Source organism: Wyeomyia smithii, chromosome 1, assembly GCF_029784165.1.
Source record: "Wyeomyia smithii strain HCP4-BCI-WySm-NY-G18 chromosome 1, ASM2978416v1, whole genome shotgun sequence".
NCBI classification, from domain to species: Eukaryota; Metazoa; Arthropoda; class Insecta; order Diptera; family Culicidae; genus Wyeomyia; species Wyeomyia smithii.
Genome location: NC_073694.1, coordinates 22,748,584 through 22,774,450, shown reverse-complemented (window position 1 = coordinate 22,774,450; position 25,867 = coordinate 22,748,584). Strand labels below are relative to the sequence as shown.

At 39.9% G+C, this 25,867-nt stretch overlaps 1 protein-coding gene across 8 annotated transcripts in view; it reads left to right on the top strand.

Annotated features, from left to right (window-relative positions):
- The window catches only part of LOC129718804 (stromal interaction molecule homolog), a 75,881-nt gene that overhangs the window by 25,071 nt on the left and 24,943 nt on the right, over positions 1-25,867 (top strand). For 4 of the 8 annotated variants that reach the window (XR_008727049.1, XM_055669896.1, XM_055669894.1 and 1 more), the window contains exons 3-7: positions 14,002-14,180; positions 14,242-14,590; positions 14,653-14,825; positions 20,791-21,358; positions 21,431-21,478. Coding sequence is in view for 6 of the 8 variants with exons in the window: in XM_055669896.1 (XP_055525871.1) it covers positions 14,002-14,180; positions 14,242-14,590; positions 14,653-14,825; positions 20,791-21,358; positions 21,431-21,478 (1,317 nt within the window). In the remaining 2 variants the exon portion in view is untranslated. Of the gene's footprint in view, positions 1-14,001; positions 14,181-14,241; positions 14,591-14,652; positions 14,826-20,790; positions 21,359-21,430; positions 22,977-23,010; positions 23,175-25,867 lie in introns of those variants that run through there. The other 4 variants (XR_008727050.1, XM_055669899.1, XM_055669895.1 and 1 more) reach the window with 4 other exon arrangements.

Genomic DNA, 25,867 nt, shown 5'->3' with positions numbered 1-25,867 from the left:
ATTCTTAATTCATTCATTGGCAATAGAACAAAAAATCGTATAGAAATAAACACGTTCTTTTTTGTACCTGATTGCAATACCTCTCAATGTGATGTTACCGTTCTTGTTCGTTTGGCTCCAATTTTGACGGTTCGTTTGGCTCACCGCATATCTCTCCCTCTGAGCATCTCTAGGTTCACCATACTCATCGCTACACGAAAGCTTTCTGAGAACAATACTCACTACACAAAATGACGAATTGGTAAACGTTACGTGCAGATGGCGCGGGTAGATAATAGAATTCAAACAAAGATTTACGGGTTTTCGATATGCTCTAGATCTCTTAGCTCTTGATGGTCTACCAGCGCCGCGTACGGTCGGTGTTGACAACAAGAGGTAAACAATGTTCAAAAATTTGAATAATAGTTTTTCAATTATTTTAATATGAAGTATGTCTACAAAAACTACATTTTCGTGAACCACAAATTAGGAGCTTTCGATTGATGTATATATCATCGTTGTCCGTTTCATTTGAAGCGAAATCATTTCCAGAGATGGCTTGACTCAGTTTTCTGAAAATTTCTCAGAAATTACTCAACCACAAATTACCACAAATTGGATTTCGAAACCACAAATTAACAACTAAATATTAGTGCTAAAAGAATTAAAAAAAAAATACTTTGTCAAGCCATCTTAAAATGAGCTATCAAGCTCAAAAACTGATATGATAATAATGCATGATCTCAAGAATATTCAAATGCCTTAAAGTTGATACATATATAGAATAGTAAATTTAGATTATATAACGAATAGGGAACCACATCCCAACAATCTCGATCGATTTTAGAAGGAAAAAAAATAAAACAAAACAGTCACTCCGCGCATCGCAATTATTATCTAACCAAAAGTGAGAAGACGACAACACACAGTCATAATACATATGGGAAGCTTGATTCGCCTTACATTCACCTTTCTTCGCGCTATTAGTTAGCTATTCAAATTAGGAACAACGTTCCGTGCCGTGCGATGATGATGAACAATGGAGGGAAAAAACAGATGCATCGGGTGAGACACGGAAAACGTGGAAAAGTGGAAGTCATCCTCTACACGGCTGTAATAGAAGATATATCAATTGCATGAGTCTACATTTATTACACCGAGTTCAACCGTTGAATCAAGGTGTATATCGACGGAGCTCCGGTTACAACTGCATACAGATGTGTAGTAAACTGTATCGTTTCGATGATGTTCATTCTCAACCCAGACCAGAAGTAGCCTAATGAAATGGGTTACCTTGAAAGGGCTCTAAAAAGGAACGTCCGTCCGCTGAGTAATCTGTTCAAAAGCGTTCGGTTTTCGGAGCCCGGAATCTTTCACACTAGAAAGCGGTGAAAAATATTCACCTCTTCGATTATTGATTATGGGAATAATTCATATTCTGCTCACGCTCGAAATGAATGCTGATTTACACAGGCTAAGTGATAAATCTCTATAGAATACACACGGGCGAATTTCGAATGAAACCCGGCCAAGTTTGTTTACATTATCGATAAATATCCCCCGAACCGGCGGCGACGGCGCAGAGCTGCGCTTGTTCCAACCGGCGTTCGCGTGGTTATCTCTCAGTGTTGTGCGTCTGTAAATATAATTTAGTTAAGAAGTAACAACATTCCACTGCTGCTGGATCCAATTAAGCGAATTGTACCGCGCCGCCCCCAGCAGTCAGCAGAGCAGTACAAATATGAGCGATATGAGCGCACTAAATCCCGCGCCACTGATTAAGCCAGACGTAGATCAAAGCGACGGCAAGTCCGGGCCGCTTTTGCTACCGTATGTTTCGGTAGTTAGTCTAGCCGGAATTTACTAAAATAAACAATTGATACATTTTAGCAACAGCAGAAAAGAAACAATCTCTGAATTAAGGAAATATTTCATCTGGTTGTCTTGACAGGTGCGAGAATTTAATATCTTACTAAGCACCGTAGAGCGCACAACTGCTGCCGGTAGGGTGTTTTTTCGCCATAAAAACATCCGAAGACGGAAAACTTATTAATTAGTTGGAATCGGTGAAGCGCTGACAGACATCCATTAACACCTGTTCTTCTCTCCGCAATCGAAAACAAACCAAAAAAAAAATGATCAGAACTTTGAATCGCTCTACGCAGAAATAATTAAGAAAAGAGCTTACGAATGGGGCATTTCACGTGAACTCGTTCGGGGGCGTTCTCTCGAATGCACTTAAATTCTGTAAGTTAGGTGATCCAAAAAAAGCCTCAAAAAATAATAACAAATAAAACTTGGGATCGGAAAAAAATCCAGCAACTGGAAAAATACAGGCAAAAGTCTGCGAAAATTCACAAATCTGGTATCTCTGGTGACATCGGTAATTTATGTGACTTTGCATTTATGTAAAATAAAAAAAATATGTAAGATAAAAAAAGTCAAGTTGTCGACAAGTATGACAAACTAGCAAAAACACATATGATAAAATTGAATAATGACAAAAAAACGATAAAAACTTATAATAGATAATGAATGATGACGAAATACTAGAAACAAAAATCACAATGAAAAACTATAAATAAAAAATCATTGAAAGAAGCTAAGAATAAGAAGCGACAAACATATAGCAAGGAAAGAAAAATTGACAGATTACAGTAAAGCAGTAAAGAAATAGACGAGAATAACAGATACGAACAAAATAAATTCAACAAGGTGAAAATTGACTAAAAAAAACGAATGAAATTGAAAAAATATGGTGACAAAAAAATTAAAAAAATACTACAAGGTATACAGCCCTAGGGTTGTATGAAATGGTGACGTGGGACTAAATACTGTAATTAGAAGGATTTTTAGTTACAAAAGTTACAGAATCTGCAGACAGCAACGATTCGTTTGTTCTGTGGTTCAGGTATTTGTTTATACGCAGCCTCCCCATAAATTTTCTTTTTAGGAATATACCGAAAAACACTCGAAAGAACTTCGATTGCACTTAACGATATTGTGTAGTGTAGTTTTTTGTGCGAACAACATTTATTTAACAAGCTGAATCAGAACTAACACTATTTCCTCATAAACCAAATCCAACAATATCTACGTTATCATAATACATGATTTTGTCTTATTTAACTCTGATCAAATTAAATTTATTACATAAATCTTATCATGGAAGTAATTTCGAAGCCGTTTCACTCTGTCCATTTTTTTTATATTGAAACAGAGAATATCACAGGGCACTCCCTGTTGGTGTCCATTCACATCGTCTGTGCTAGGAATGCTCGCGTATGATTGGTTCATTGTCCGTGTAAATTTCCTTGTAACTTTTAATCAATTTTCACAGTTGAGCAGTGAAATAATAATGATGACTAGCGTATTAAAAAATTGTTACACGTTTTATCTATCCAACAATATATTAATTATTGATATCCATCATGTGGTTATGCTGTTATTATCCTTTGAAATCTGACGTAACATTTGCAAGTTTCGTTTCCTATTTTACAGAATGCATCTCAATATAGAAAACAAAGACGTAGTCCCACGTCAAAAATTAAGAAAACTACCATAAAATGATGGTACAAAAAAGTTATAATGGAAGGCAAAACAAAATGGAAGCCAAAACGGTCCGTCAATCAACAATGAAAGACAAAACGGTCCGTTATTCAACGGGTCGAAAATTAGGGTCCTTGGTGGAGTCGCCTCCCCGGGCGTCGGTGATTGGCACAACAACAGTGGCGGAACTAGACCGACGGAAAATAAGCGAGAATAAAAAAAAAATAAGAAAAATCTACACACGCTGCTTACGAATTGACGAATAAGAAAATTTAAAAGAATAAATGACTAAAAACATGCAAGTAACTTATGAAATAATAAAATAACGTACGGCAAAAGCAAAAAACAGAAATTGATCAATTTAACCGAATAAATATAAGAATTGAAATTATTAAAGTAGCGAAAATAGTATTATTTTACAAACAATATTGAAAGGACAGAAAACAAATGTTAGAACGAACTAAGAAAAGAACAAAAACATGACAAAGTAAAAAAAAGTGACTAAACTGAATATATTGAAAAAAAAAAACAAAACATGACTTATTGAAAATGATAAACCAACCGACCTATGATTTAATAAATATGTAAACGAAGAGCACCAATAAGGTAAAAAGCTAAAACATATTGAAAATAAGAAACAAATATAAAAATGTGAAAAAAGAAATGAAAAACCTTAGAGAGAACACAAAAATGTTAAAAAAAAACGAAATAAAACATATAGAGAGTAACAGAATAGGAAAAGTGACAGTAAAATAACAAAAAAAAAGGCAAAAAAATAAAAAAAAACGCCTGAAGCCGCGGGAAATACATGTATAAAAATACAAACACGAAAAACTAACTGACAAAAATAGCGGAAAAATGATAAAATACGGAAAAAAGCAAAAAAAGTTCGAAAATTCTGAAGTGAAAAAAATGCAAACAAACTTGCACACATGGCTAACTAGCTGACAAGAAAATGGCAAAGAAAAATACAAAAATTGCAAATTGTGTAGAAAACAAATGCCAAAAAAAAAATCAAAACTAGTTATTTACAATTTATAAAACAACACTTACTTTACTTTACTTTACTTTACTTTTTGGCTAACGAACCGTTCACCGGTCTAGGGCCGAACGAGTTAGAGATGTCCAGCTTCTTCTGGCTTGGGCAGCTGTTCTCCAGTCTCCCCGTACACCAGCAGATCGTGCATCTTCTTCCACCGCGCACATCCACCGCGTGCGAGGCCTACCACGGAGTCGACGGCCTCTTCCTGGTTCTCTACTGAAGATAGTTTGGACGGCTCTCTCGTCAGACATCCTGGCTACATGTCCAGCCCACTGAAGCCTGCCCCGCTGTATTACCTTCACTATATCAGCATGTTTGTATACCTGGTACAACTCGTGATTCATGCGTCTGCGCCACACTCCATCTTCTAGTTTACCGCCAAGTATCGATCGCAGAACTTTACGCTCAAAAACTCCGAGCACAGCAACTACGGGACTTTAGCTGGTTACGCAGTCCGTAGAAAGCCCTGTTCGCAGCTGCAACTCGTCGTTTCATTTCACGGCTCATATCGTTATCACATGTCACAAGCGTACCAAGATAAACGAATTCGTCAACCACTTCAAATCGTTCCCCATCTATCTCCACCTCAGCACCAACACCACGGGGGCTCCCACGCTCTCTGCCAGCACCCATGTACCTCGTTTTGGCAGAGTTAATGACAAGTCCCAATCTCGCTGCTTCTCTCTTAAAAGGTACGAAGGCCTCCTCCACGGCCTTACGGTTGATACCGATGATATCGATGTCGTCCGCAAAACCAAGAAACATGTGAGATTTCGTGATGATCGTACCGTTTCTTTCCACGTTTGCTCTTCGTACTGCACCCTCAAGAGCGATGTTAAACAGTAGGTTGGAGAGCGCATCCCCCTGCTTCAGTCCATCCAACGTTACGAACGCGGCTGATGTCTCGCCAGCTATCCGCACGCACGTAAGTTGAACTCCCAGAACTTATCGAGGATCTGTCGCAAGGTGAAGATTTGATCCGTCGTGGAACGCCCTTGTCGAAAACCAGCCTGGTATTCGCCAACAAAGGATTCCGTTAACGGTCTCAATCTGAAGAACAGGATACGGGAGAGCACTTTATATGCGGAGTTGAGCAACGTTATCCCTCGATAGTTGCCACAATCCAATCGATGGCCCTTCTTATAGATAGAGCATATGAGGCCTTCCAACCAGTCGTTCGGCATTTGTTCGTCCGCCCAGATTCTTAGTATTATCTGGTGGATCGCATAGTACAGCCGCTCGCTTCCCGCTTTTAGAAATTCGGCCGGGATATCGTCCTTCCCAGCGGCCTTGCCGTTTTTCAGCTCACTAATCGCCTTTTTCACCTCCTCCTGTGTTGGTGGCTCCACAGCTGGTTCGTCACTCATAATCGTCATTCTGTTCCTGCTCTGCTCATCCGGCTCCTCACCGTGCAATAGCGTCTGAAAATGCTCCTTCCACCTGGCTGCAACCGTCGGTTTATCAGTAAGCAGGTTGCCGTCATTACACATGACCGGCACCGGGAAATTGCTGCTTCTGACTCTGTTGACAATTCTATAGTATCTCGCACGTCGTTTTGAGCATAGCTGTCCTCTGCGCTGCGAGCACCTGCTCCTCGTACTCGCGCTTCTTCCGACGGTGGGTTCTATTTTCAGCAGCTCTTGCCACCCTGTACCTCTCTCTGTTCTGACGCGTAGCCGCAGTGAGCATGCGGCTCCTGGCACGGTTCTTCTCATCTGTCGCTCCTGGCACTCGGCATCGAACCAGCCGTTAGGCTGTCTTCCACGCGTCGTACCTACTACCTCTCTCGCAGTCGTTTCGATGGCGCCGTGGATACTGCTCCACAGCCCATTTATGTCTTCCACTCCTTCCTCCTGCTGTTCTGCGATCCGTTGATCCAGCTCTCTGGCGTATTCTGCTGCCACGCCATCTGCTTTCAACCGCTGAATGCTGAAACGCGTCGTCCTCTCTGTGCGAGATTTCAGCACGTTCGACAACCGTGCGCGGATCGACGAGATAATGGTCAGAGTCAATGTTTGGTCCCCGAAAAGACCTAACATCAGTAACATCCGAAAAGTGCCGACCGTCAATCAGTACGTGATCGATCTGGGAGCAGGCTTCTCCATTTGGATGCCTCCAGGTGTGTTTTCGAATATTCAAACGTGGAAAATAGGAGCTACATATGGCCATTCCTCTGGCCGCGGCAAAGTTTATCAGCCTCAGGCCGTTTTCATTGGTTGACGAGTGGAGGCTATGCCTTCCAATGACCGGACGGAAGAATTCCTCCCTCCCAGCCTGTGCGTTTGCGTCTCCGATGACAACTTTTACGTCGTGTTTTGGGCACTCGTCATAGATTCGCTCAAGCTCGTCATAGAACTCATCTTTGACTTCATCGGATTTGTCGTTTGTCGGTGCGTAGGTGTTTATTAAACTGTAGTTGAAGAATTTGCCCTTAATCCTCAACACGAATATACGGTCATCTACAGGCCTCCACCGGATGACTCTTGTTTTCTGATTTCCCAGCACTACGAAACCGACGCCCCGTTCCGCTGCTTTGGCGCCACTGTAGTAGATGTGGTACTAGGAAGAAGTGCGTGCAATAGGTTCTACTGCACGGAATTCCCTTTCTTCGGAATTTGATCACCGAATCTCCTGAATCGCTGCGATTTCGACTCCCTGCCGCTGTAGTTCTCGAGCAAGAAATCCAGCCCGCGCCGGTTCATTGAGAGATCGGACGTTCCAAGTACCCAATTTACAATCGTTTACCTTAATCTTTTTCCGTGTTCGTAGCCTAGGTCTTTGCCGATTGAATTCGTTGTTCGTGGTTGATAAAAGGTTTCGGTATGCTACCTTACCAGGGTCGCGATACCTACATTCTGCTGATGGGGCTGCCATCTTAGGTGTCGCTGGCGGGATTCAGCATTCCATAATTCAGCCGCCCGCTCCGGGTCAGACGCTCTTGTACGCCGCCCCTATGGGGATACAGCCGCCTACGACCCCCTTCCCAGTCAGCATACGACCATAGTTTCCACCGGGGTTGGTCACCCGATCTCCGCTAAGGTTACTCGTATTCCGGTCGGCACCACGTGGAGGTTGGGATAGGGGTTGCTGGACAGAGGTGAATGGCCACATTAGGGTCTCAAGTTACACGTGTCCAGCCATTTGCCAACCATACAAACTTATCCTACACATACAAAATGTGAACGAAAAAAAATGAGAAAACGAATGCTGATAAAAAAAGAAGAATAAATTTAAAACATTTAGAAAAAACAACACAAAAAACAGGAACAAAACATACACAAAATGACAGGAAATGGCAAAAATTGACAAGAAAATAACAAAAGTGGTTAAATGGACATAAAATAATTTGACAAAAGTTATTATAAAAAATAATAAAATTATTGAAAAAAATGAAAAAAATGCTTAAAATCGCAAAGGTGATTAAAAAATATAAATATGACAAACCAAATGACAAAAATAGCAAAAAAATATAATAAATGACAAATGTGTGAATAAAGGAGCAAAAGCAAAAAAAGAATAATAAAAAACAAAGACAAAAAAAAAACAGAAAACTTAATATTTAAAAAATTGATAATATGGCAATAAAAACGGCAGACAACAATTACAGAAAGTGGATAGTTGTTGGAAGCAGTTGGTACTTTAATTTTATTTTAGCAGCAGTTTTAGTGCAAAAGTTAAATCTTTTTTTTTTAAACAGCTGGATCTGGACCCCTCAAAAATACTAATCATAACTACACCGCAAATGCAGAATGACAAACAAAAAATTGTTAACATTGTTCTTCCTGTAACAAAAAAAAAGATCTCTGAATTTGATGGAAGGGTTTCTTCACGGCATCACGTTTAGTAGGCGATTTAAATCCCCCACTCCCTACCTTTTTGATCATTCATTGTTTTTTTTTACTGGCTTGATGGACAAACGCATGGTTGAGATAGGACTACGGAAGATATGACAAAATATTTTTGAGTCTTTTTGTCATAGTTCAACCTTTTTAAAAGCTTGTCCTTTAACAGGTCCTTGAAAAAAGCTCCCACCGCTAACGTCTTTCATTCTTGTTTAGTCGCACATTATTCAATCACAAAAAAAAAATTACGAATAGGCGGGGTCACGCAGATAATGAAACGGCACACCTCGGTATATGGCTTTCTTTGGGGAGCTTCGTAGTCGCAAGGTTACAGAGTCAGCTTTGATAAGGTGGTGTCAAATAATTTTCAGTATGGGTTAATTCTCAGGTTTCTTCACACAAAACCTTCTCTCCAGATTGAAAAACTCTGATCTGAACCTTCGGAAACTTCCTCGACCATATCACGTAATATACTGTTAGAGTGATAGCTTGCGGGAAAAGATGTTAAGGTCGATAAAGAAGACAAGTGGTTAGTAAGTCTTAGTTAGTAGTGGTCTTTTCAATAAGTGACACTGCAAAAAGGGAAAAAAATGTGGATAGCAAAAACGGTTGCAGTGGGGTCCACATTTTCTTGATCTTTGTCTGTTGATCTTTGTCGACGTCATTTTCGTTTCGCTCTTCCTATCTGCTTTGTTAAAAAATTATCGTTTTTACTACGAGTCTTTCATCACAGTACGGAGAAGAAAATTTTAAACTGCTTCAATATCTCTTGAAGTCGCTCAAAAGCACCGTTTGCTTTTTGCTGGCAAACATATCTTACCTCCGACGGTTTCGGAAGTAATGAAAGAAACTTTGGCTCTTTTCTGTGCCAGCAACCGGAGTGAATTGACGTAAAATCCCCCAAATAATAAATTTTGGCAACTACCCGGAATGTTTGCCAGAGGCAAACACCGAGCGATAAACTGGTAAAGTATGATTCATTGTGACGTTTATCTGCTGCGTGCTACATTTGCATGCAGAATCGTACGAGCTCGAAGATTGTCCGCGATCCGTGCATAATTCATTCACTCATCGGAGAATCCAGCGCACCCCGCCTCCAGGAGAAATTCATGAGCTCATAAGTTCCCGGTCTAATCGGTGGGGTTGTAATTTTTGTAAAAGCGCGATCGCGATTCCGGTTTGTATTTGAAATGCTATCACATCTCGCCTCGCGCACGTCAAGACAGGGGGCGTCGTAAAGCTGCCACCGTGAACCGGTTTCCATCAGATGCAACCTGACCGTGTCTATCGTCTATCCGTCCGTCGGTTCGTTGGTCCGTTTGTCCGAGTGTGTACGTTGCTGCCACCGCTCACTGCTACTACTGCTAATCGCCCCGACGGATGATTATTATTAAAATAGCTACATAAATTAACCACTTGCCCGTAGTAGGTGAACTGTTGGAACAAACGTTCAGCAGCTATTTATACGCTGTGAAGTGTGGGAAATCGCTTTAAATGCGGTTAATCTGTTGCAGAGTTCTTGCCGGCTTTCGATGGTCACCAGCGGTTTACCGGTGAGGTCAGGGTCGCCATCCGGAAAGAGAACTCCTCCTTTCCAGGCGGCCTTCTATTTTAATACAGCTATAAACGTGAAAAGGGAAATATCAACAGACGTTTGTTGATGTTACTTTTGGCAACCGTCAGCTGGACATCCATCTTTAATATGGCCTCATGGGGTTTACTTCCTCGCGCAATGGAAGATGTGACCGAGAAATTTTTTGTTTTTTCTAAGTGAATCGGTCACAGTCCATTGCATTGTATGTAACAGACAAAGGTGATATTAAGACGCAGTTTGATGGCCAAGTTTGCCATTTTAACCCAGTTCACCCGGACCCAAGGAGGTTATTTGGATTTTTACCTCCAAAAATAATTCACAACACGTCAACGATAAACACGATGAGCAGAACATCTCAAGCTCGACATCAAAAACCGGGAAAAAAGAAATTCGTTTGTCCGGTTGGATTATTTTTTTAATATTGAATTACTTTTTTTTAAACAAACAAACCGTGTTTGCGTGTACTCTAGAAACTCTTGTGTTTAGAACTGATTCAATTAGCGTTTTATTCCTGTTCCATCAGCAACCAAAAATTTAATTTGTTTTGCCGTTTCAAAATTGCTTTATGTCCACAATATACTGCCTTATTCTTGTTTACGCCTGTATCCAACATTCGCGCGAAATATTCCATTCGAGTGAGTTAAATTAAAAGACATTCGATTGTTTCAATTGAAAGACTATCTAACATCCAACATTGCTGCAGTCCCGAAGGTCTAATCCAACCACCAGCAAACATTGCTGGAATAACAATGTATTAGAGATGGTCGGGTACGGGTATTTTTACCCGAAACCCGTACCCGACCCGTACCCGACGGGTTCGGGTCGGGTTTCGGGTAACGTAAAAAAATATTTTACGGGTTCGGTTCGGGTACGGGTAATTTAAAAACCAAGGCTTCGGGTTCGGGTCGGGGACGGGTTTGAAAAATTCTCAATTGGTCGGGTACGGGTCGGGTACGGGTAATTTGATTTTCGTGCATTATGAGAAATTAATTTTTAACATTTCAAACCTAGGTGTTTACTTAGTGTCGATAATCGGAAAGATCGAACAAGAAATTGCCCATTCTCACTCAACGATAGATCGGCCAATACCTATTCTGACAGTTGTCGGCAGTGTTTGCACCAAGGGAATGACATCATGCTATCTCTTTCTAATGTGAAAGTCAATAGTTCTTCCTGCAACCGTTTTAAGTTAAATGGAATTTTTGCCAGGCTGTTTTTCATATCTGTGAGGAAAACCGCGGAGCATTGCACAGTAAGGCAACTAAATACAAAGGCTGGTTAAGTAAAAAAAAGTGTGGATAAATGCGACAAAAATATGGTATTCACTTAATTTTGGGGTGCTGAACACCAATCTCCATTCCATTTTTTATTTCTGGCCGTCCATAAAGCAGGTGACCTAATTATTAATGATTTTGGCACTTTTCCCCTTAGTCACAGGGCGTTCTCCTCACAGAAACAAATTACGTAGCTTTTGCACAACACCTCAAATCAACCAAATTTTGCGAAAAAAAATTTTTTTTTTAAATTAAAACAAAATAGGTAATACATACAAACTAACTACGAATCAACTTTTTCTTTGACACCAAAAAAATTCAAGCTATCATTGAAGCTGTTTCAAAGTAATGAATTTTTTTTTAAACATGTCAAAAAACGTCAGTATGCCAAACTTCGAAAAGTTATAAAAAAACAGATCTCATGATATTGCATCCACATTTTGGATTTAGGTACTTGAATGTTATAGCAATAAAGGAAAAATATTATGAAACAGCTGATGTAAAAAAAATTCAGGCGGATGGCCATCGATTCTCTACTGTGCATTGAGATGTTTGGTACGAAGCAAATATGTATATGAGATTTGACAGCGATAGCATAGTCTTTGTCACAGTGCAAGACCAGGGATGTACAGAAATATCTGTGTTATACCGATTTTTAGATTGAATCGATGACACCGAATCTGTACTAAAAAATTACAGGTTTTTGGCAAATGCAAATGAATTATTAAATTTTTCTCATGTTATAAACAATATTAACTTTGACTTTATTATAATATTAAGATTTCAGGTTGCTGCGATGTTCACATAAAACTCGTCGTTTTTTTAACTTTACCAGACATGCACTTTTCATAGTGGACCTCTTTCTTATAGTGGACCATCCACCTGGAACTCTGGGTTCATTAACATGCGTTCACATTCATCTCGAGAAACCACATATGACAATTAGTGCATATAACGTGCGAGGTACCCAGGTATTTTGAAAAAAAAAAAAAAATCCAGGACGGGTCGGGTACGGGTCGGGTTCAAGCAATTTCGGCGTTGTTTTCTTTCGGGTACGGGTCGGGTACGGGTAGTTGGAATAGATATTTTTCGGGTTTGGGTCGGGTACGGGTATTTTAAACAAACCAGACTACGGGTTCGGGTCGGGTACGGGTTTGAAAATTTTCGATTAGTCGGGTACGGGTCGGGTACGGGTAACAAATTTCCCATACCCGACCATCTCTACAATGTATGAGGACATACATTGGATCAGGAAATCCAATTTTCCATCAGGAAAAGCGAGGAAATTTCACCCGATGAAATCCTTAACCAGCTTGGGAGATAAAGTCGTAATTCAGTGTCATTTTGACAAGATTCTGGTTGACGTTGTACTGGATTTTATTTGATTGAAATTGGAACAAGATTTTAGATTTGAATTTGGATTCGAATTTAGTTAGGTTCGGTTTGGGATTTGGAATAGATTGCCTTATTGACTTCAAATTTAAATCAAGATTGAATTCAGCTTGAATTAAATTTGATTGAAGGCTTGAATCAACTGTTTTTAAAGCCTTTTAAAGGCTAATAACTCCGGGTTTTCGACCTGATGATTCGACGAAACCTTTGGACCGAATTCCACATCTTTCTTTTCACAACCTCAATATCTTTAACGATTTTCAATAGTCGCAATTGCCACAATCTCCTGCAAGGCACGAACTCGTAATCGGGTTACGTCCTCTTATTTATCAATCATTACATCACTTCGCAGCGATGACAGTGGCGGTTTAGGATTCCCGCACAATCTACGTGAGTAGGACTTGCGTTGCGGCAACAGAATATCATCGAGTCAATTGATTAATTCAATTCAGACTTTAACATTTGCATAAACAGTCAGCGGAAAGTTGGACGCTCGAAGTTGGTGGTTTACCGCAGCAAGTGTACTCGAGCCAAATCGATTCTCAATTCCCAACAACCCGGCAGCCGATGTTTATATTTGTTTATCCAAACGGCGCATCTTCAACCGGACGGATGGACGGTTGTCATTCACTGTGGTTACCCGCACCCTCTATCCAGCCTGCCGAATGGGCGTGAAATCACACTTAACATTTGAGTTTATCGGAATTGCTTTTTCTGTGAATTGTGTTTTTGGATACACTCGAACCACTGCTCCAAGAATCTCGCGTAGAGTCCCCCAGCACCCCAAATATTTACTACCAGAAGCCATGTTGAGTGGTCCTGCAAACAATGCAGCGTAGCTGCAGCCACAAACAAAAGGGTAATTAAAATAATAAAACACAAGCGCCCGGGTAAGCCGGTGATAAAATTCATTAACTTCATCCAACGTCTATTTGCGGGGCGGAATTTCTGTGTGGCGGTTCTGCCGATTTCCGTTTGATTGCCCGGCAAAAGCGCACTTACTTTGTGTGCTAATAGAAAACTGATTGAGGAAACATTTGTCGACTGTAACGACAATGACCGTGCGCTGATAGTATAATAATAATCGTAAAACCATTCACAATAGGAGTGCGAAGCCATGTGGAGGACATCGGGTCTCATCATCAAACCATTTTCCAGCCAGAGAGCGCGTTATCGTCCCCCGTTGACTTGAACTGAACCCCGTGTTACTACCAGCGACTATCCAGTAACAAAACCGCGTCTGTGTGGTGTGTGAACCCCATCCGCCGCCATTCACTCCCACCCGCCGTCCCCCCTCGAAGAACGGATACGATTGATTTAAATCCAAAGATTTCTTGTTCCTAATTTCAGGCACCTACGGCAGCGGATCGGCGGACGGGGCCTGCGCGGCCGACGATATAGACTGCATCGCCCATCACGACCATCTGGGAATGGAGGCGATCCGGTCGCTACACCGGCAGCTGGATGACGATGACAACGGTGACATCGATCTGAGCGAGTCGGATGATGTAAGTACGAATGGTTTTAGTTTAAAAAAATTGATTGATTTTTCTCGTTACCAACTACTAGTTCCTGCGGGAGGAGCTCAAGTACGACTCAGGTTACGAGAAGCGGCACAAGGCGTTCCACTTCAACGACGACATGCACATTTCGGTGAAGGAACTGTGGGAGGCGTGGCTCCGCTCGGAGGTGCACAATTGGACGGTCGATCAGACGACGGAGTGGCTGGCGCAGAGCGTTCAGCTGCCCCAATACGTGCACTTGTTCCGGTTGCATAAAGTAACCGGAAAGGTACTGCCCCGGTTGGCCGTTAACAATATGCACTATGTGAGCAACGTGCTCGGGATCAAGGATCCGATCCACAAGCAGAAGATTGCGCTGAAAGCGATGGACGCGGTGCTGTTTGGACCACCGAGAGGTGATGCAACACGTGATTGATTCTCTAGAAGGTGACGCTGAAGAATTTTTTTTTCTTTGTAGAAACTGGCACCCGATGGAAGGATTTGTTGCTGGTGACCCTTCTGCTGACTGCCATCATTGGCAGCTGGTATGCCTATCAGCAGAATAAGAACGCCAAAATACACCTCAAGAGGATGGCGAAGGACGTCGAGGGACTGCTGAAGGCAGAAGTGGCTCTCAAGGATATGCAGAAGGTACGTGATTGGGGCTTTTTTCACGTTGCTTAGAAATTTAAATAGGAGTTTTTTTGAGGCACGAAAGATAAATGTAAATCTAATTTATTTGACGTGCTTTAGAGATAACAGTACATCGAAAAAAAAAAATTAAAATTAGGTTTATCATCAGAACGACGCCAGGATTGTCGATTGAATCGACTCTTGTAAGAGCATGCTCAATGAGTCGGTAATTAAAGAATGGTTAGATTGTTTTTTTTTAATCTGAGTCATTTCGTAGATTTTCGAGCAACACCATTTCTTCAATTCGACCGATTTTTTTTCAATGTTTTCCCACCACCAAGGTGTGGGGCACCCCCTAAACCCGGCCATTTTCCATTCCTATATCTCCTTGGAACTACCTTTAGATATTGCGTCAGAGAGAGGGCTTCAAGGCAAGAAAAGGTTTGTGCTTGATGCACCCTTTTACTACTTAAACTATACTTATCGAACTATCTATCGATCTTGCGTATGCAGTGCACGGCCGTCAACTCAACCTTTTCGATCGACGATCAAAACCCCTACCACAACACCGGACCCAGTATGAAATCTTGCGGTTCTCCTGCGGTGATTGGGGCGCACTTCTGACCCTCCTCCGTGTTGTAAACTAGTACTCGGTTTTAAACGTAATTTTCAAGAGACTTTTACGACACTGGTACGTGGATGCATCTAATCGCGAGCGCTATGAAGTCCCAGCTAACGCTAGCGAATGGTTTCTTCACCCAATTGCGCAATATCGAATGGCCCTTCTCTTGTGCTGAAGTGCTACCTCCGCCGTCTTGATGACGGGTAGAATAGTATCCAGTGTGGACCTATCCTTTCGGAAGCCGAACTGGTTACTTTCCAGACTGTTTACACCATCCGTGCATTCCACCAGTCTGTTGAGGACAATCCTCTCAAGAACCTTGCCCGCTGTGACCAACAAATAGATACGTCTATATGCTGATGGGTCCCTAGCGGTTTCCCACCCCCCGGCAATAGAATTAGTTTTTTTCGCTCGAACCTCTCCAAAACTAGGCAGTTACCTAGGCATTTAGTAAACCGACCGGTAAGCCAGGGGTTTCCAAATCGTGCTTTCCGGAGCACTTGATGCATCGTTTTTAAACAAAATTAAAACCAGCCGCGAAAAGCACCTTCATTTTTAAATCAACGAGAGAAACTTTTGTGAAGTTTGCGGTAATGCAAAAGCTGCTCACTCCCGACTTTACATAGTTCGGCTGGGATGCTGTCCTTTCAGCTTTTATGCTCTTTCCAAGCTTTCTTCATCTCATCCAAGAAGGTTCACTAATCCGTTCGTACACCTTCCGAGTGTACTCAGCTGAAACAACTAACAAACGCTGAATATTCAGCCGTATTTTACACGAAAAGCTCAGCTTGTAAATGCCATCCGTCAACCGTAATAGGATCTACCGCTCGGAACTCACGTTAACCCGTCTTCGGCGACCGCACTTCTTTGATGGCTACAACTTCCACCCTTACATTTTGCAGTTCTAATGCCGATGTTATACTAGAGCGATGCGACCAGGTTTCGTTTTGCTCATCTTTATCTTAAAGAGAAAACAGGGAACAACTTTGAGTTTATATTCAATGTGCATCACACCATCCACTGTAGAGAGAGCACTCTGGCGAAAAAACGCCAGACAGAGCAGAAGCCCAGTGAAACTCTTATAAATAAGTGAAATAAGTGACATAAATAAGTGCAATGAATTTCTCGGCGAACAACTGAGAATTGCGTTATAGTTCTCATCGCTCAGGGGTGCGACAAAAACAGTATAAAATCAAAAGTTCTGCAGAATACGCACCTATAATGAGTTCCAAACGTTTTTCAATGCTTGAATTCTGAAAAGAAACTGTCAGCTCAGAAACAGATACCCTTATTTATTTTTTAGTTTCGTACATACGGAGGTATTTCGGTATGTATTAGGTACTTCCGTATGGACAAAATTCAAAAAAAAAATAAGGGTATCTATCCCTGAGCTGACAATTTCTTTTCAGAATTCAAGCATTGGAAAAACGTCAAAGAATGTTGCTAATTTTGTTAAAAAACCTTGGCAATTGCATACACTAGTGACATAACAATTATTTTCGAAAAAAATAATTTATTTTCTATTTTTATGTTTTCCAAATAATACACAGTGCCGTAAATGTAAATGCTTTTCGTACTTTTTAATGAAAAATTAAAAATCGTTTCGATTCTGTACATCTTTTAAGAAAAAAAAAACATGAAAAAACGCCAAAAAACAAAAAAAATATTTTTTTCACCCACGCCCAAGTCTTTAAGAGATTGCAAGAAACTAGTGAAACCACCTGGGGAAGCTAGTACTAATCCCCATCCTCCGAGTGAAGACTGTTGTTTTTGCAGCTTTTCGAGAAATTTTATTTTGAAATAGTGCTTTTTTTATCTAAAATTCCCTCAACCCTATGAAAAAACTGAAAAGTTGCCCAAGGTATGTTTGGCAGAGTGATGTTTTTTTTAAATATGAAAAAATGTCTCGAACATAGTAGGCCTCTAAAAACACTTCAGAAAAAGTTGTTTGGTATTTTTCGATTTTTAGGAACTTTAAAAATGTCTGTGTATAAAACTATCTGTATGTAGTCGATTTTCAAGAGATAGAACCCAAGTGTGTTCAGCAAAGTTTTTCTACAAAAGATTGTCTACAACTTTGCTGAAGACTTCGTTCTGATTTGATAAGTAATTAAAAAAATAAAATTGTTATCTCACTTCTAGGTGAATTAATCAAAATTTTATGTGCATCATAAGATGCCCCTTAAGATTTACAAAAACTTTGTCGAATATACTGTAGCATTTAAATGGCATTTTTATACTCAAAAGGTTGACGATCACCTTTTTCACGTTTAAAACCACTGTGCAATGTGGCGGAGCAAAACAACTCTGTCCACCTTGGCATCTTTATTTAGCTTGATATCTTTATTTAGCTAAACTATTATAAGCAAGCGTATGATAGAAAAGTAGAAAAGCAAATGACTGGCAGCTCATGTGGGGTGATTCACTCTTAGTAAAATCAGTCCCGACAGGAACAGGTTAAAAGCTTCAGAACCTTATGGGTGTTATAGTGTTAGTCAAAATGGTCCTTCCGGAACAGATTCCATATTAAATAATACAACGTCAAATACCATCTGACATGGGTATTTGTAAAACCGGGATGATATCTGGAGACCGTAAAACGACACTCGACGCCATTTTGGATACCAAAGTTGACCAAATCCCATCGAGTATGGATATTTCCGTTATCGGGATGGTGCCCAGAGACCAGAAATCAACTCCAGACGTCATTTCTAAATTCTAGATGGTGACTTCCGGTATTCGAAAAATAGTTAAAATTGATCAACAACCTCCTCATATAAATAGTGCCAGTATCCGGCCGATGTCCGGAGACCTAAAAACGACCACAGACGCCATTTTTAATTTCAAAATGGCGACTTCCGGTTTCTGGAAAAGAACCAAAACCTATCGAATATGGGTGTTTCTGGAATCAAGATGATAAAATCAACTCCAGGCGTCATCTTGAAATTTGAGATGGTGACTTTCGGTCTCCGCAAAATAACTAAAATTGACCAAAAACTACCTCATATGAACACTTTCGGAATCGGGACGATGTCTAGAGACCTGCAAACGATCCCCGACGCCATTTTGGATTCCAAAAGGGCAATTTCCGGTATCGGGAAATGAACCAAAATTAACCAAATACCACTGAACATGGATATTTCCGGAAGCGGGATGATGCCCAGAGACCGGAAATCAACTGCAGACGCCATTTGGGAATCCGAGATGGCTTCCGGTGTTTGGAAAATATCCAAAATTGACCGTGAGTATTTTCGGAATCGAAATGATGTCCGGAGACCTGAAAAAGACCTTGCGACCATCCTTACCACCACCTCACTCAGAAACCTTAAAACGACACCAAACGAACCGGAAGTCACCACCTTGAATTTTAAAATGGCGTGCTAAATTGATTTCCGGTCCGGCCGCTAGGGCCATTTCCAGGTCTCTGGACATCATTCCGATTCCTAAAGTACTCATATAAGGTGGTTTTGGTTGTTTCCCAGAAACCGGAAGACACCATCTCGAAGTTCAAGATGGTATCTGCAGTTGATTTTTGGTCTCTGGGCATCATCCCGATTCCGGAAACACCCATATCGAGTGGTATTTGGTCATTTTTGGTTTATGTCTAGAAACCGGAAGTTGCAATTTTTGAATTCAAAATGGCCTCTGGGGTCGTTTTCAGGTCTCTGGATATCATTTGATTCCGAAACAACTCATATGAGGTAGTATTTGGTCCATTTTAGCTGTTTTTCAAAAACCAGGAGTCGCCATCTTGAATCTCAAAATTTCGTCTGGTGTTGATTTCGGGTCTCTGGGCCTGATTCCGATTCCGGAAATATTTATAGTCAATGGTATTCGACCAATTTTGATTCATTTCCAAAAACCGGAAGCCGTCGTTTGATATTGAAAATGCCCCATGTAGTCGTTTGCAGGTTTCTGGACATCATCCCGATTCCGGAAGTACTCATCTGAGGTATCAATTGTAATTTCACCAAAAATATCAAATACATATTCATAAAAATCTCAAGTTTCGGAACATATCTTCGAAAAAAAAACAGATTTCCGGAAATGCGTAAATTCTTTCGAGGCAACGCTGGCACTAAATTCAAAGTAGATAAGTTGCTGAATCTACAAGTTTAAAAACTATTTAAATCGGATGAAAATTGTCAAAGTAACAAGAGTTTCAATTTGTGGATGACCGGGTTTCCCGTCGGATATGTAAGGGTGTTTTAGGGAAAAAAAGTTGACGATGTTACGACTGTTATATAAAAAAAAAGTTAAATGGGAAATAATTAGTAGAAGTAGAAGTAAGTAACAAGAGCCGACCGTTAGCTGAGCAAGCTCGGGTCCATAATTGAAATGGATCAAATGAAGGCATAAAGAAATACAAAAAGGCACCGAAAAAAATTAATAACCTTTTATTGGCAAGAGTCGAAAGGCTCGAATTAAACGGTAAATTGAGTATGAAATGAAATGGCGTGAAGAAAAGACGAAAAAGTCGCCCTGAATGAAAATGTTAAGATTTTATTGAATCACCTAGCGGGGATGGTAATTAAGAAGAAACTTTTATTTCACACGCCCTTTTGTCATAATAAATTTGGAAGTAACAAATATTTGATTTTTATTTTTTTTAATTGCTATAACTCAGGAAGGGCTGTCAAAAAAATAAAAAAAAAAAATGTTTGTTGGCTATGACTAATATAGTTTTTAATTTTTGGCCAGATTTTAGGGCACGAAAATACGTTTTATGATTGTTATTATGATTTTGACAGAAATGACAGAAAAGCAAAGGACTGGCAGCCCATGTGGGGTGAATGGGTCCTAGTAAAATCAGTCCCGACAGGACCAGGGTAAAAGCTCCAGAACATGTGGAGATGTCAATCTTTTATTTCACACGCTTTAAAGTCATTACAAATTTGGAAGCAACAAATATTTGATTTTAATTTTTTTTTAATTCGCTATAACTCAGGAATGGCTGATCCAAAAAAAAAATTATAAAATATGTATGTTAGCAATGACTGGTGAAATCCAACTCTCTATAGTTTTGCTTAAAAATTAACTTAATAAACACTTTTAGAAAAAAAAGTGTCATCGTTGCCTAAAATCTAATTTTGCTATATCAAAATAAATCAAAATAAAGGACTCTCCATTAGCAAGTTTTTTACCAGATTTTAGGGCCGAGAAATACGTTTTCTGATTGTTATCATGATTTTGTTTTTTTTTGTGTTTCGAATACATTTTATTCCCTTAAGCTTCATTGACGCCATTTCCATTGCATAAATCGTTGACTAGGACACGGTTAATTTCATTAATACTGACACCTAAGAAATTATACCAGCACTTGAAGCCTATAAAAACTAACACTCATATTATTCCTTCCAGGAATTAGAGCGTGCCCGGCTGGAGCAGGAGAACGTGGGCAAGGAGAAGCAGGATCTCGAGCGACGCCTTCGCGAGGCACCGTCTCTGACGTCTTCCAACTCGGACCTGGAGCTGCAGCAGCTGAAGCAGGAAATCGAAATGCTGCGCTCGGAACTATCACGAGCGGAAGTCGAAATAAACGACCACTGCTGGACGCCTCCGCAGGGCCTTCAAAGCTGGCTACAGCTAACGTTCGAGCTGGAGAACAAACATCACATCCGGAAGCGGGGCATGGCGGAGAAGCAGCTGATGTCGGCCAGGGAAGCCTGCGAGAAGCTGAAGAAAAAGCGATCCAGTCTGGTGGGGGCGTTCGTATCTACGCACGGTAAAAGCATCGACGACGTCGATCGCAGTATCGTGGAAGCCCGCAACGCACTGAACGATGTGACCAACGATCTGCAGGAACGCATGTATCGGTGGAAACAGATCGAACAGTTGCTGGGGTTTAATATAGTCAATAACAATGGGCTGGCCTATCTGGAGAATCAGCTCTACAGCAGGAATGGCGTTGGCAGTAAGAGCTATCGATGTGAGTATCTACTTTTCGATTTTTTAAAAGGACACTTGTTGGTATTTCTTTTTTTTTCGGTACCCCGGACAGCGCGCCTATCAAGCAGCCAGGATGACCTCGATGACGACTCCGTGCAAGGTAAGCTACTCAGCTTTGACAACTTTTCTGTCTTTTCATCGGAGTAGTAACTCTAGCTTATTACTTTCTATGAACCGTGTTTTCGGTTTCTTTCGGGTTTTTCTCTCTGTTTGTTGTATATTTACTGGTGCGTTTATTTGCAATAATGCAAATAAACAAATAAATTGAAACACACACAAAAACCATCGATACGATGAACGAGTCTTCCCCAGCGAAAGAGAGCACATCGATGCCACCTTCTCCCGTTGCGGCCACTCGCCTCGGGGGGTAGGAATTTGGCATCCCAACACGTAGGCTGCACCCCCCAGTGTTAGGCTAGTTGTATAATAGATCTGCACACGAATAGCATCACATTTGTGCGATAGAAATGGAAGACCCCTAGAATAAGACGGTAAATTGTATCATAGAGTATGTCGATAGATAATCCCCCAGAAGAGCAGGGATAAAGTCTGCTGATTTTTTCTTGTAGTCTGATCAAATTATTGCTTTATTACCTCTCATGCATTCTCTCACTCATGTTTTTTTTTTCCTTGAAATATGTATGCTTCATTATAAAGAATAATGCTTAATTCTAGATTGACAAATGAAAACGATACATAACAGCCAAGTATAGAACATCCTGTGCAATCTTACTTATACGGTAATTTTCATCCATGAAACCTCCTTCATCCTTCCTAGAATCCTTTCAACAAATGATTAGTTGAACAAGCGAAACAAACCTGTAAGAAGCAAGCAAAAGGCAGCATCATTAACCGAGACTAACGCCGAATAGAATAAAAATAAAATAAAGTATCTTGAGGTTCGGCCAACAAGTAGCTGCGCTTTAAAGAAAAAAAAAATCCTCTCATTGTACCCATTCGACAGTCGGAAACGACTGGCGCGTACTAAAATGTTACGCATAAAAACAAGCTTCATGAGTAAAAAGAAAAAAGCTTACCTCCTCCGCTCAGCATCCAACAACTTAACTGATAAGCGACAGAAAAAAGTTGAGCTTAAACTGTTTACTACTTAAGATCTTAAGGCTCCCTTAGAGTGTAAGGTAAAACTGTTCTATTTACTATTGTCTTAACGATTATGTTTACTGTATTTTAATTTTTAGTTTTGTGTTTTTTAGTTATTTATTTTTTCTCCGATTAAAGCTACATTTTCTCTTACATTGAAAACCTGCTTGTTTGTTTTCATCATGTTGTCTGCCACACTCACACAGCAACTAGTGCCTCCCACAGAATAAGTTGGTCGAACTCCGTGTTTCGCTTGGCATTTTTTTTTTCATTTCATTTTCGAACGGAAAACCCCCGATTTGTGATTGAAAATTGTTTGATTGGTAACTCTAAAACATAACACCACACCACGAAAGATGGTTCATTTTTGCTAATCTCTTGTTTGTTCAAAACAAAAACGTGTCCCTCATTGGTTAACTCTGCTGGACAACTCGAATCCGCGTCCCTTTCGTCTTTCTTCGTTGTTTTGTGATAATAAAACAATTCAAACAAAACATTCGAATCATGCCTTGAATCCACACACTGACTCAGATTACATGATCTAATCAAAAACGAGAGAGAGAGAGAAAAAAAAACAAGCAAACAGGATATCAGAGAAAGTAAGGCATGAGAAAGCAGGCATGTGGAAAATGGAACGTACCAACCGGTAAATACGAACGATTATCAGGCATGTCAGAAACAGATACTGGTGAAAGGTAAGATTTGCTTACGATTCTTGATTTTTCTCCATCATCTTTATTTTTTTAATTTTTGTTAATTTTTTATCCTCTTCCTACTCTGCCAAATTGCTAGTAATTGCTACTACTGATCAACTGAATTGGTTTCGTTTACATTTTTGCTCGAATGCGCTCGATTCTGTTCTTTCATACACACACGGATGATTTGTTGTTGTTGTTTTTTCTCTAATGCGTGTTAATAATGCTTGCCTATTGCTTGTTTCTGGCGCTTTGTTTCGCCCTGTGCCACATGAATGATGCGAATCAGAGTAACCCTAGTCAGTAAGGCCTCGGAATTAAACTCTGTGCACCACCAAACTACTCCTCCCATCACCTTCATCGCACCTCCTTGTGGTATAAGTTGGCACATTTTAACATAGTTTTTAGTGTAATAACATGTCGTACTTTGTTGGTGAAAAATAGTATAAGAAGAGCTTGATTAGATAAAGTGGATATCGATCGCATAGATGTTAGTAGTATTAAAAAAGATTCGCTGGATTGCCAATCAAAAGAGATTTTCTCGTTAGAAACTCGCAAGGTATTTTCCCTGATTCGTAAGTCTTCACAGTAGAGTAGGTTATGGGCCCAACTATGACCTAACTAATGACTCAATAATTGAATCATTAGAAGCGGATGCAAATCGTCTAAGCACTATTCACAGAATTGTTGTGGTACTTAAACGGTTGTACATGTTTAAAATACCAAATTATAAAATGTAGTAGCAACCAAGAGTTCAGATTTTAATCCAATCCATTGTAGAGTTTCAACAAGCTAAAGAGTGTAAAAGTTTAAGACTCTTAGGAATCGTAGCGTTTAGGATTACCAGATTCCAGCTGGAAAGTTTTGGAATACAAGAGAGTTTATAATTTCAATGAGATTGCAGGGTCCAAAGGTCTAGAGTCTAGGATTTCAAAAGGATAAAATTTTAATATTTAAAGTCCAAAAATGTGATCTTTTTTTGCCCAATCCGCACGAGAGTCACAAATGAAATAAGGCTTTTTCTTTCCTAAAATTGTCCTCCAAATGTTTTAAAAATAATGTGGAAATAGTTTTCATTTGTAATCAAGTAACTATTACTTTTCATAGTAACAATTTGTATGAGTTTTCTCACGAAAGGCGCTAAAGCTATGTTTAAAAACCAATATTTTTTTTTTTTGACTTTGTGACAATTTATTCAGAACTTATTTATGTTTCTCTCAAGAGTCACATACTATATTGTTTTACTTTGGAAACAAAAGTATTTTTTTTTATTAAGTAGTCACGGTGATAATTTGAAGTACGAAGTCCAAGTACCATGTCGTCAAGAGAAAATACTACTGGTGACATTTCATATGAATACTTTCCTCAGTTAGTCATTGTGATTGTCATAAGAAAAAAATATATCTGAAGTTATGTTTAAAAGAATATGTGACCTTACTAAAAAACTTGTTACCATTGTCACAATGATTTTGGTAACCATCTTTTTTGGTTTGAACGAATATCCAGAAAAGTAAATATCGGGATTTGACCGACTAATGTCACTGTCTAGTTACCATGACTTTTGGAAGGAATCAGATGTTGAAAATATTTTAAATTTATTTATTCAAATTCCAATTGTGCGAAATTCTGGGCACCCGAAAAACTGAAGTTTTACAAGGGTTAAACGTTCAAGACTCCAAGGGTTGAAGAGTTATACACTATAATTTCAACTAGCTAGAGGTCCATAAATCCAGAATTCGAAGTCTGAAAAGGTCATAGTCTTGAGCCTGAAAACATTCGCTAAAAACATTGAAAGGGTTCATGAATTATGAACAATAAAATAATTGCAGAAGTCTATAGTTCACGAGTACAAGAGTTTCAAAGTTACAAAAAATACAGGTTCTAGTCCTGAACCAACCTGTTCAGGAACAATTGTTCGGGATTCCAAAGTGGAAAGAGTTCAGTCTAAGATTCCAGAAAACCAGAAAGTTTGGAGTCCAATAGCAGAAAGTTTCCACATAGCTCTTCAGAAGCGACTTTCCATGTCTGACAGACCGAATTTGTATAATTTATTTTAGATTGAATCCTGGAATCTATGAACTTTAAAAGGTTTGGAGAATCTAAGGATCCATGAGTATGAGATTCCTTTATTCAAAAACCAAAATTTGTACAATTTATGTGGGTCCTCGTAGGGGGAAGAGGGGAAGGGCTCAAAATCGTCAAAAATATTTCCACGTGGAATGTGGGTGGCCCCTGATCAAATCTAACAAATTCGAGTTTATGTATCGAAGATCAAATTCAAGTCCAAGTTGTAGTCCAAATCCGAATTCCAACCCAAGGTTAAACCTGACTTTAAATCCGGATTCACATTCAAGTCCAAATTCGAATCCACAATCGAGTAAACACGAGACTAAACTCGTTTCTAAAACTCAAATCCTAGTCCAAATTCATGTCTAAATTCCAATCCAAATCCAAACTCAAATCCGAGTCTGAATGTCAGCTTACATTTAAGTCCAAATTGGAGTCTGAATAAAAGCTCAGAGCTGCTTGTGTCTAAAACTGAGTTCTAATACGAGTCCATTTCGAGCCCAAATCCAGGTCTACATAGAAGTACGAATACAACTCCAAGTTAAAACCCAAGCTTAAATCAGAGTCCAAATTCGATCCCAAATCTGAGTCGAAATCCCAATCCAAATCCGAGTCTGAGTCCCAGC